This window comes from Leptidea sinapis, chromosome 19, assembly GCF_905404315.1.
Source record: "Leptidea sinapis chromosome 19, ilLepSina1.1, whole genome shotgun sequence".
NCBI lineage: Eukaryota > Metazoa > Arthropoda > Insecta > Lepidoptera > Pieridae > Leptidea > Leptidea sinapis.
The window spans coordinates 13700095-13713990 of NC_066283.1; the positions used below are offsets into that span (position 1 = coordinate 13700095).

The window sequence follows — 13896 nt, forward strand, 5'->3', positions numbered from 1 at the left end:
ATTAAAATGCACCACAGTTTATTGACAGCAGGTCGCAGTACTACCCTGCACAAATGACAAATAAAAACATTTTTCAATACCATAAAATACATAACTTTAATTTTGTTACTTAACCAAGTCATCATAACTTCCTGAAGTAAGGAACCATTTATAAAGCATGTCTTGATTTCTCGATAAGCCGGTTTTCTTTGTTCCTGGTCTAGCCATCATTAGGTAAGCCAGCCTTAATTGTAACAACTATATTACGTTGACGATATAACACTAATAGGCCGCAGCTATTGAACCCAATCACCGACAACCGCGTGGATTGCTTTTACGATCAGTAATTTCACTCCATAAATGGTCAGTTCATTTCAAAATGCTTGGAAAATATATCGTTTTGTTAATTCCGATCAGCGCTTATGGGATATATCCGTACTTTGATACTCAAGACTTTATCTACAATGTTCCGAAGGTGTATAGAATATCTTTAACTTTGGATAAGCTTCTTGGGTATTATGAAAAGAAGCCTTCGAAGGATCCCGAATTTCACATCACACTTGGGTTGGCGAGAGGTAAGATCGGAATAAATAAATAAAAATTAGAATCCTTACTAATATAATAAATGTGAATGTGAACCGATTTTGATGAACTTTAGTACAGCGATACACTTGAGTTTGGAAAAGGACATAGGCTACCTTTTATCGCGAATAGAAAGCTTTGAGGGATTTAAACAGGGGTGGATGTTTGTATGGATGATTTTCATTATCGAATTTGACACCATGATACTTTTAACACCAATTTGACACCATGATACTTTTAACACCAATTTGACACCATGATACTTTTAACACCAATTTGACACCATGTATTTAAGCACTTGATAAGAAACAGAGAACTACGATGCAGTGCCGCTCAGGATTCCTCAAAAAACCCCAAAAATTCTGAGCGGTACTACAACTGCGCTTGTCACCTTGAGACATCAGATTATAAGTCCCATTTGCCCAGTAATTTCACTAGCTACGGCGCCCTTCAGACCGAAACACAGCAATTCTTACACATTACTGCTTAACGGTAGAAATAAGAAATTGAATATAAATATTTACCATAGGTAGTGACAGTAACATAACACATTGCAACAACACTTGCTAAGCATCATGAAGCTACATCAGTTCGTAAACGGGCTTTCACATAGGGAGAAGAACTGTTAAGGAACTCCCACCTTTTTTAAATCATAAAATAACATATCTAAGAAAAGAATACCATATCTGCTTAATAGTTTGCCAGACGACATCCGACGGGAACCAAACAAAAATAAATTTATAAAACTATTGAATCGATATTTATTGTTGCAGTAATATTTGTAAAATACGATTTAAGATTTATTTTATGAGACTCGCTCGATCCTGTAGAAAAACTGTGTAAACAGTTTTACAGGACTTTGTATTATTTTAAGAAGAAACTGTATGTTTATAAATAAATAAATAAAAAAATAACAAAATTGCCCTACTTAATACAATACTATACAATTTAGTTGGCCTGCGCAGAACCAGACAAGAACTATGCATTTATATAATCTGCTGTATAATAGTAAGGATTCTTTTTAAAAGAAGCTTTAATATATTTCTTTAATTTGTGCTCAGTGAGTCCTAGTATATATTCTGGTATTTTATTGTGAAATTGAACACCAAGAATGCTGAAATGGTATGTATACCGGCGAGTATGTATGAAAAGAGTAATGAATGTAGAGGAAGCGCGTGAGGTTTGTAAGGATAGAAGCAAGTGGTATTCTATTGTCTCTGCCTACCCCGACGGGAACAAGGCGTGAGTGTATGAATGAATACCAAGACCTATGAAGGAGCCCTTAACCCTGGATATTTTATACGGAACGTAGAGTTTATTCTTTCTTCAAGAATTCAAAGAATTCAAAGCAAAATCAAGTCATGGTCTAGCAATTATTAATTCTAATGTATCTTCATAAATAAACACATCACGATTTGTTTAGATTAAGTTAAAGTTCAAGGATGAAAAACATTTAATAAAAAATAAAAATCTTTCTTTATTAATAATTTGTTATGTTTTTAAAGTGATAACCCTCACTTCTAGGATTAATTACACAAATAAAACTGAAAATAAAATTTTATGAACGATGCTGGACTCGAATCTGCGACCTCCGCGTTCCGTGCGAGCGCTCTTTCCAACTGAGCCAACCGTTCGTGTGACGTATCGTTTATAAAATCTTGTATGCTTTGTTCAAATCTCAGGTTGTGGCTTCACCTACAGGATCTACTTTACAGTTGATAACCTGCTCAATCCAAATATTTGCATATTAGGAAATTGACTTGAAGTATCGCTCTTGCTAATCTAAACAATTTGTTATGTTTTTAAAGTGATAACCCTCACTTGTGGGATTAATTACACAAATAAAACTAAAAATTAAATTTTATCAAGGATGCGTTACTCGAATCTGCGACCTCTCGCAGGTTCCAAATTCATAAAATTTTATTTTCAGTTTTTTTTTTTTTATATTTATTTATTGGCATATGAGTATTCACGACTAAGTAACTTTAACATTGCCAGAAATCTTGTACAATTTTTTCAAAGATCTAATCTAAAACATTATTAGGACATTGTTATTACTCTCAATCAATGTTAATGATAATATTATGAACATAGATAGCTAGGCCTTTGTATGCTAAACATAACTTAGCCAAATTTTGCAAGAGAAATAAACGCAACATCATAGAAGTTGGTCTACATCGGCCTGTAGGATAATGATCTTAATGTATCGCTGGAATTCTTGTTACGTTGAATTACATTGATGCTAAAGATGATGTTGATTTATCGTCCTTACTCACGCAGTACCAATTAACAGTCTTTATACTATATAATGGATTGTAAAGCTGAAATCATATAAGCTAATTACTATAAAACATACATATAGCACGGACGAGTAAAAAAATAAGGACTACGTGTTACCTTACATAACAGTGAGGCACTAAAACGTGTAAATACATAGCCCCACGCATACACTTACACTAATACAAGCCGATCGGCCGCCATTATGTCTGTGACAGAGCAGTTTGCAGAAAATTTATTGAATTAGGCGTTACTTTGCGGAAATCCATAATTATACAAAATTATGGCGAGACAACACGTCCTGAGGATGCCTCGTGTAGAGGCGAAACACGTGTCGAATTGTTTTAAAAACAAATATTGGCGCAATTAACACTAAAGAAAACTTAAATCATTTGTATAAGATCAGTTTACGTCGCAATAAAATATTTTAAAAATGCCGTCGTGCGTTGTGTATAAACAATAATATTAAAGTATTTGCGGATATATGATTTTTTAAGGGAGAAAAAATCCCGTAACCGCACACACACTAGCATAAAGGTGCTTCACTTGCTAATATCACAGCGCGGAGTACTTTCTTTTTACTAGCGGACTATGATATATAAGCATATTTCTATGCTATTTCAAAACTTATGGGCTATTCTCTTGTACAAGAAAAAATGTATAAAAATAAATGTATTTTTTTCCCACTTTGATGGAAAGCTGACTGGTACGAGGGAGAAAAGTGGCCGATTCTCTCCGAGCAAGACGACTTTTGTCCCTCGTACCAGGGACAAAAAGCTAGCTTTTCGTCCAGGTGGGAAAAAATATCGTATACGCGCCAAGAGAAATAAGTAGGACATTGCCACCCGCGGAATATTGACACCCGAGCCGAAGGCGAGCTTGACAATCATGGGAGAATGACCTACTTTTCTCCCTGGGTATATACTATTTTCGGTAAATTTATTGCACTCTATTAACTTCTATAATATGGCTAAAAAGACATTATTTGTTATATAAATATATTTTTTATTTATAATCGCTTATAATATGCTCACAGAATACCTTTATTTATTTACGTTGTGTGTGGATGACGCAGTTACTGTACTCAATAACTTTTGTATTAATTTACATTTACTTTTTTGACTTACTTGTGTAAGGCAATGACTATTTGATGTTTGAGTGTGTTTGTTGCATAATTTTACGAATTATATTGTAATTGAAATGATTTGTAAATCGATGGATATGTAAATCTTGATATAAAAGAGGGGCAATGAGATTTTTTCTACTTCTCATTAGCTAACGAAGTAGCGGTAGATTCAATAAGAAAAATATTTTTTTAACATTCATTAGTGTCATTTCCGTGACCTACATGAATAATGTGATTTTGATTTGATTTGATTTTGTGATGTTGGCAAATCTACTTTTAAATGTGATTTACGAAGATTACGAATTCAACTCATTAGTTCGACCCTTAATTATAATTTTCTACTACTAATATTCCTTTTAATTCAAGTAAAATTAACAAAATATACTATTGCGTGTTTTAAGGCCAATTAGAATATGTAATAAATGAATTAGATGCATCAGTGCCAAATAAGCTGAAGGAGAATCTGCAGAATATAACGAGACGAATGGATCGTATTCGAAACAAAACTGACTCTGGAACATTTGTGTACCGAAGCAAAGACTATGAATATGGTATGTTGAATTTTCATTTTTTTTTTCATCTATCATCTAATTTTTCATTTTATCTATTTCCGCATGACTAAAAGGTTAGAAACAACTACTTCGTTATGATTTAATTTAACCAATAAATTATCTTTTGATTGTTAGAACCGTTTTCCCAATTGCAATCGCCTGCCGCCGAATTCCACATTTGCACAAAACGCCACAAGTTAGGATATCCCCACCATCTGGATGAGATCCACCATGGATGATCCTTCACAGTGCGGTTTTCAAGGAGCTTTCTTCCACGTACAGGAGAGCTGTGGCATGAGCTTCCTTATGCGGTGTTTCCGGGACGATACGACACGGGTTCCTTCAAATAAGGCGTGTACACTTTCCTTACGTTTCCCTTTCATTTCCATAAAAAAAAATGAAGCTATACACAAGGACGACACGACATGGCATACACTTATGTGCCAAATAGGTGGTTTTTATCTTTATAACCATAGTCATATTGATATTGAATTATTTTTGTATTAAAAGTGGTAGGTTTTTGCAGGTGAAGCAATAAAAATTTGCTAAACTGTAAACTTCATTTGATTATTATTGCATTGGAGTTTCACAGAAGTTGATCGCCTAAACATTGTTTTAAGCTACGGAAATTTATTACACAATAAAATCACATAATGGGCATTCGTGGTCATTTTTAATCAAATATACTTTGTCATCGCTATTGCTATAAGATAATCATAATCTAGTCCCAGGCTGTCCGATCACTTAGATATTCGGCTGTGGAGTAGTTGGATTAACGACAGAGCCATCTATATATATAAAAATGAATTGCTGTTCGTTAGTCTCGCTAAAACTCGAGAACGGCTGGACCGAATTGGCTCATTTTGGTCTTGAATCATTTGTGGAAGTCCAGAAAAGGTTTAAAAGGTGAATAAATATGAAAAACGGAATTAAATAAAAACAACAATTTTGTTTTTCTTTTGACGTGTCCCGCGTGGTTCAGAAACCAAATTGAACGAATAGTTTAAAATGAATAACTAATGAGAATCTTTATATTTCTCTAACTTTCTCAGATGGGAAAAAACTAACTTAATTTCAGCTACCTATAGTTGGTAGATTTTATGTACGATTTAATATTTGGTAGTCTGAGAATCGGTCGTCATCTATTTTTTATGCCCCAAAACTTTTAATTCTTGATATTTTTCTTATTACTTTATAATGCAATACAAGGTTTGCTGGGTCAACCAGTTTTTAATAAAACATTTCAATGGGGCTGGGACTTTATTATAAAAGTGTATACATTTACCCTTAAAGCTATTATGTATCTTATGAAGCCTACTAGAATTAGTTACGTGCAATATTTCTAGTGTTATAATAATGAAAATCACTATTAAGAGCAAAAAGATGACGATTTTTATGAACGTGTATGAAATTTTCATAAATGCACAACTTAATACCTCCACGCGCTCCCGACGTAAAGGTTCTTGACAGATTGATGGACTGACGGAAAATAAAGTGATCCTATAAGGGTTCCGTTTTTCCTTTTGAGGTACGGAACCATAAAAGTATTCAAATTTAACTTAAAATAAAACCTATATGCTTACTCGGAGACTAGATCAAGGCTACATTTCAAAACCAAAGTAATACATTCTCAATTTAAATGAATAGAATTTCTTAATACACGGATACTTAGCTAACTATTTCGAGTGCTTGTAATGCAATTTACGTGTGTTCATTTCTGATACTTGAGTATTAAGTACAGCGGCTGCAGAATGGGGCTTGTTTTCAAGTTTCTATATCTTTATTATTGATAGAAAGTTTAAATAAAAAGAATCGACTTCAAAAACACTTTCCAAAACAATAGTTATAATATCTTCTAAAAAGTATAAAATTCTTGCGTCTTTTTACACAATCTAATTAATTAATCTAATTCAACTTACGACTACTGTCAGTTTTGGAATCGGTATCCTCCCGCCGCGACCCGCTCTTGCCTCTCGCCTCCTCACGACTCAAGCACATCTCACCTATAACTATGTATGTAGCTATAATCCTACCTTGGCTGACACCGACTCCAAAAATAACTTAATAATTTCACTAAATTTTAAGACTTTTATGGTTTTGCTCATGGGTGCCACTATCAGATCTGGACCAAAGACCACACGGAAAGCACCGGCTTTCAAATAAAAAAAGAATTATCAAAATTATCAACTGTGGTAGCGAACAGGAGCGGCAGGGATCAAGAGTGTCGCTTTGACGATTTTCAAAAATGGGATGGATGGGACGAGCGTACGGGTCACCTGGTGTTAAGTGATCACCGCCACCCACATTCTCTTGCAACACCAGAGGAATCACAAGAGCGTTGCCGGCTTTTAAGGAAGGTGTACGCGCGTTTTTTGAAGGTACCCATGTCGTATCGTCCCGGAAACACCGCACAAGGAAGCTCATTCCACGACTTAGTAGTACGAGGAAGAAAGCTCCTTGAAAACCGCACTGTGGAGGACCGCCACACATCCAGATGGTGGGGATGATATCCTAACTTGTGGCGTGTCGTGCGAAGGTGGAACTGCAGTCACACTCCCATTTCCGGCCTATTGTGCACGTGCTTCTTGTCGCATTGTCCTGGTAAGACACTACAAGGATGCTCATTCAACAAGTTGGTCGCACCATTTAGAAATTTCCACGAAAATAAAACTGTGGACAACACACATCCAGATGGTAAGAATGATATTCAATTTTGTGACGTGCCGTGCGAAGGTGGAATTCGGTTAATTTCGTCGAGTAATTTTGAAGTGATAAGTTCTTACAGGAGGGTAAATATGCGAAAGTGGTATGCAGGCTCCTCCTCTCTCACTCTAACCAATTGTTACTTTTATACAATTAAATAATTATACTAATAATGTACATACACAAAATTCTAATGTAGATATTCAAGAATTGTGACTACGAATAAAATACATTTTATAATCAATAATAGATTCGCTGGGCGAATTTTAAAAGGAAGGAACGTTGGTCTCAAAATAAGTAGCCATAAATCATCTAGGATAAATTTCGTATCAAATGATGGTAGTAGTTTCATGTTGATACGATCAGTGGTTTAGGCGTGATTGAGCCTCAAACAAAGACCATTTTCACTATATATATATTACATTATTGTTAGTTAAACTTTTCCTTCATCATATTAATAATAATATACTTACATAAAATGTATGTAATAACCTAAGCATTTCTCGATTTAAACAATTTTAATATTAAATAGTTCAATTTTAGTATAGATTAGGTTAAGTTATCACTTTTGTCGGAGATCCCGAGACGCACACGGTTCTTTTAGTTTTTGATATGAAACCATTAATGTTAACCTCTTTCAATCAGTTGCCAAGGCAATATTTGAGAACATGGATGTACTTGCGTCTGTTATGGAGCCTCTCACACTGGGGACTATGGGAACGCAGAAGCCGTTTCGATTTGATTTCGAACAATATGTTCAAGAAGCTCGGACTAAAATGCCCAGTCGAAAGGCAGCAGGTAAATGAATATTTAATATAATTACTATTGTTTAATTTATAAGTAAATCCTACTACTATTATAAATGTTAATGTCTTGTTCTGGTTTGCGCAGTCTGGTCAGACTTGTTGAAATAAAAAAGAAGGATTCCGTGTCACCTTACATAGCAGTGAGGCACCGACACAAGCCGATAAACGTGTAAATACATAGCCCCACGCATACTTACACTAATACAAGCCGATCGGCAGCTATTATGAGATTTGCCATCGTCTGTGACAAGTTTGCGTCGCAATAAAATATTTTAAAAATGCCGTCGTGCGTTGTGAAAAGTGTAAGAATAATAATATAAAAGTATTTGTGGGTATATGATTATTTAAGGGAGAAAAAATTGTGTATCTGGTATACCCCGTAACCGCACACACACTAGCATAAAGGTGCTTCAGTTGCTAATATCACGGCGCGGAGTCCTTCTTTTTTTACTAGTCCGTGCTTAGTAATTGGAATTTTCTGACAAACAAATTATATATTTAGGAAATAAAATTTTAATGGTCGCTCAAGTAAGCACGAAGTAGGTGTCAGTACCAACATCGTACCAAGGATCGCACGCGACTACTAGATTACGTACAGGTTACTTTTATTGTATTTTTTATTATTATTATTTATTTGCTATTCAAGAGGTTGGTACAAATTTGGACTTACAATAGCTTAAAGTATTTAACCACTAACAATAGCATGCACACTTGGTCAATGTCAAAATTTTCATTACAATATAAATTATTCAATTTTATATATAAACAAACTGAAAATTAATTTTTTTAGGTAAATTATGTTTTTTTTATGATAAATGTTAAATAGCTCTACTTAATGTAGCCATTTTAGCACCACGCTGTATAAAGCATCTGATTAGCTCACGTCCACATGAAAATAACTCTTCTATCAAAGCAAAATGTTACTTAAAATATTTTGACAGACGCCTGTATGATGCAGCTGTTGATATCAGCAATGGAAACACAGACAACACAGACTGACGGTTCTTGTGAACTGAGCCCGGAATGCAGCAGCCAAATAATGCAGGGTTCAGGCTTGGCATTTCAACAGACCAGTAGGGTGAGAGCCCTAATATTGGCCCGTATATTCGACTGCATGGAAGGTGTCGATCTAGCAGCAAACATTTACAAGTTGTGCATTCAAATCTACAAAGAGACAAAATCTCTTGAGGCTTGGAATCACCCACCTGGGACAAAAACCTTGTTTATGCAACAAAGTGAGTATACTTTCATAATACCGTACTTAAGGCGACACTAAATGCCGGCGACCTTGAGCGATATGAGTTCACGGCTCCTATGTAACAAAGCCAATATTTTCAAAATTCTTAGGTCGAAAATATAACATTTTAACAGGCGCAAACTGCTTAATTGCTTACAATTCTCATTATTGATTACTAATTTGAATAAATGTACCTACATAAAAAAGTAAAATCTATAAGAACAACTCTTATGATAGTAGTATACTAAACAAATGCATGATGCCGAGAAAAAACTTGTTTAATTGCAAAGAAAACTGGTAGTTCATAATAGCTTTAGAGTGCTAACTTTAACCAACAATAAGCATTAGCAACCTACAAGTAAGACTTAAGGGTATGTGTAACAGGATAAAGTAGTGTTCACAGCTCCAAATCCTATATTTTCACCACAAAACTTGTCTTAAAACACCTTGTTTGCATGTTTTCTGTTTATCCTTCGCCAGATGCCTTCCGCGTTCGCGTAGATTTTGTTTACGTATAAATTTGTCTACTGAATGTAATTTAATCGTCATCTCATTGGTTTGTTTTGTACGTAGCTTTTATTCATCCTTTTAAACAAAATAAACCTAATTTACTCTTTATAACATGAGTTATTAGCTGACCCGACAGACGTTGTTGTGTCAATAAACGGTTCGAGAGATATGCATGGGTGAACGCGTGGGTTGGATCTTGACACGACAAACTGTTTAAAATATGTAAACCTTCCTTGAGTTTCAACGAATGTATTACTTTATTACTAGAATTCCGTCAGTCATTCATTATTAGCCGGAACAAACAGACAGATTGACCGAAAGATAACGATCTTAGGAATTGATTTTTCTGCTAATTTCAGTTAACTATTGCGCTTCACAAGGCTACGGAGAATTCATAAAGCCACGTTGGATGAACAAAATAATATCTTGGCAGGAGCCCAAAGGTTGCTTCGCAGATGATCGCCAACCATTTCTCAGACTTACTGGATTTGTGGGTCCGGGAGCTCCAGCAGCAAAAACTGATAGAGAGGTGTGCTAAACATTTTTGTAAATAAGTAATATCAATGTAAATTTTGTTGCCAATTTTGCAAAACTGTCTTTGAAGCTTTATCTGCCTTAATCTCTGTATATTATTCCTCAAAAGTGGGTTTTTGTGGGAACATTACTTCCAATATTTTTCATAAAATTGAATGATAAACAAAACAAAAGAAAACACCTTATATTTGCCGATAGTGACGACAAATAAACAGAGAGAATTTTAGGATTTCAAAATAAAATTTGAAAAATAACATGTGCTATCTGTTGACAGAATAATAAAGCAATTTACCATAGAATTTACTATCCCACTTACGTTAGTTACTACAGCATCTATGGTATTTGTTATTTTAGATACGTAGATCTAGGTGTTGTTAGAGAGCGACATCTATTATCGATTTGTAAGATAACTTCAATATGACCATTTATTGAGTGCGAGGTTTGGTGTGAAGTAATCTTACCGGTAACCAAGTTATAACTTTAACAATATGAAAGTAGGTTTACATCCCTACTCTATAATATCATATGTAAGTGTGTCTGTGCTATAACATATACAAGGATCTCAAGATATTAAAGTATATGTATGAATCCAAGTGTGTCTTTAAGGCGACACTAAATGCCAGCGACCTTGAGCGATGTGAGTTCACGGCTGCCGGCCCGCCATCTATGTAATAAAGTCAATATTTTCAAAATTCTTGCGTGGAAATCAGTTCATATGCTTACAATCCTCGTTATTCACTACTAATCTGAATAAATGAACCTACACAAAAAAGTACAAGCTATAGGAATAACTTTTCTGAAAGAAATACCAAAAAATGCGTCACGCCATGCCAAAAAACTTGTTTAACTTCAAAGAAATGTGGTAGTTCAAAAAGGCTCGGCAGTGTTAACTATAACCAACAGCAAGTATTAGCAACCTACAAATAAGACTTAAGGATATGTGTAACAGGATTAAATAGTGTTCATAGCTCAAAATGCTATAGTTTCACCACAAAACTTGTCTAAAAACACCATGTTTGCGTGTTTTCTGCTTAAGGCGAAGACGCCTTAACTCTTTTTTTAATAATTTGATGAATTGAAATTGTTTTTCATCATTTTACTTGTTATTAAATCTAGTTTCTATAATAAAATCAGTATTTTTATTTATGTATAATAACTAATTGCATACTAAAACTGTCCGTACTGTCGAGACCATGTAATGTATATAAAATAAAATAAGATCCTACCATGTAAATATAAAATTAAAATTAAATCGTGAGTTTCCAAAATGTCAACAATCATATACTTTACTTACTGAACAGCCGAAAGACGACGATCGATCCCTGCTACCCTTTCCAACCTATTCCAGCGATCTGACTAGATCATAGGTCCAACTTGTGGAGGGCCTATCAACTTTCGCTTATAGCCATTCCAAACCCGGGGATTCTTAGCATCTCCTATCCCGTCGCTTATTAATTGTCTGCTACCGTGGCCAGTATGAACAGGCCGCCGGATAATGGGGGCCGGATAGTGTCAGTCATTAATTTTGGGTTATTTGTCATAATCGCTATGCTCTGCAGATGGGTTGGCGATCGTAGTAACAATAAGAATAAGTATAATTTATTTAAATCGATCTTTTTACATATGCATTGTCATTAAATTACAATAAGTTTCAATATTTTACAAGCTTATATATATGACTAAATTGTGATTGTCATTGAATCGCCACACAAGTCGGAGACTGTATCGTAGGATCAAATAGAGCTATGATTAACGGTAAACCATTTAACTTGGTGATCATCATTGGCATATGATAATGATCTTATTAGTAGATGATAATGAGCTCTCGGAAAGATGCTGTTGCCCATTCTTAGTTCTTTGTATCCCTTACTGGTGCGAATAATTTCAATAATAATATACAACATATTAATTGCAGGAAGAATATAAAATAAAGAAGGTGGCTGCATCAGAAGGAGGCTCATGTAATTCACTTTCCTCAGCCATGGCACTCAGCTCCCTCGTCATATATATCCGGGCGCTGTTGGAAACTGATCAAGCATTTCAATACGATGTATTAACATAGGTTTAACATATACTTAATTATATTACTTAACTTAAAATAAAACATATACAAACTGGTATCGGACTATCATTTCTGTTCTATCACAGGTATTTAAGTTAGACATTCCTCACAATTTGTACAATTTGATTTTGGAACAGGATGAAGTGTTTATAGTATATAATTAAAGATATTTAATTAAGAATATTTAGGTACTGATAAATTATAAAGTAAAATAAAATAATCCTAAAATTAGTAATATGTTTATATACACATATTTAAATATATGATGTTTTATTATATGACTGCAGGAGTGATAAACCTTTTCTTAATTCCATTTCAATTATTAAATTTTTCAAATATTCCGGATAACAATGATAGATTTTTAATTATCTTCGTGATGTTTGGTTTGCTGTTATATTAGTGTAAAGTGGTAACGTTTTAAATAGATATATTTAAAAAAAAAGCTAGTTACGCAGGCCCAACTCGGCTAAACCTGCATACGTTGCCACCCCGTACCCTGACATAGTGCTGATAGTGCACCCATTGTCTTTTAGATTTCTTTAGTTTAGTTACGATATTGTTTAAATAGTCTTGTTCCAATTTATCTGTGAGTAACATTAAATATTGTTAAATAAAAGTGCTTTTTAAAAACTTAATTCCCGACGCCCGATACATAACTAGTTTTATGAAAATGTTTAAGATAAAAAATATTAAATATTTGCATTTAATATTTAATATTAATTAATACTTCCTCAAGAATCCGATTCAGAATAAGATAGTTTAATGTAATTAAAAAATAAATTTCCTCGATAGAAGAAACACATCAAAGTATACGTTTTTACTGTTTTCAGCAAGGCTACAATTATTATATATTTGTTAAATATCACTTTTCTTTTATTTATAGAAGTTATAATTAGTTTATCCAAAAATCATTTCATTTTCGTTCTCACCTATTAGATTATTTTCAGAAACCCCAACCTAACTTTGTAACTAACTGATACCTATAATATTAAAAGCCCTACATATCTAAAATCACACTAAGGTAAATGTCCCTTATTTCAGCTTCTTAAGACTCTACTTTTCGCTACCTTAAGATTTTCTAAATATATTGCTAAATATGATTTCAGTGTGAAAGCTTTCGTGTGATGAATATTAGTAATTTGCCAGTAAATCAATGCATGGATTATGTAGCTTTAGTTTCAATTTTTTAACCGTATCTCGTGATCAAATTTGACTCTGCTTTAAATTTTGAGAACAAAATAGAGCTCCTTGTTTCAAATTATTTTTTTTTTGGTAATTTCCGCATACATATTATATAGATTATTATTTTCAAGTAAAAAAAAATATATAAAAATAAACCAAATAAATCAAATGTTGGTAATTAATTCCCTGTAAGAATTTGCCTCAAAAATGTAAATCAGGATATCCTCAAACTCATAATAAAATGATTATAGTAAACGAAACATATGTACCGAATTAAGCTCATAATAAATTTATAATTTCTTTTAATTCACATTTAAATATTACATAAGTACATAATCAACAAAAGT

General features: G+C 33.7%; 1 protein-coding gene across 1 annotated transcript; it reads left to right on the plus strand.

The window, feature by feature from the left end:
* The first annotated feature begins 320 nt into the window (after positions 1-320).
* Positions 321-12423, plus strand: LOC126970055 (uncharacterized). Its single transcript, XM_050815736.1, has 6 exons — positions 321-554; positions 4366-4515; positions 7864-8016; positions 8966-9259; positions 10131-10300; positions 12221-12423. Exons 1-6 carry the CDS (start codon positions 359-361, stop codon positions 12365-12367), a joined length of 1110 nt encoding a protein of 369 aa, XP_050671693.1. The 5' UTR covers positions 321-358; the 3' UTR covers positions 12368-12423.
* Positions 12424-13896: the final 1473 nt, after the last annotated feature.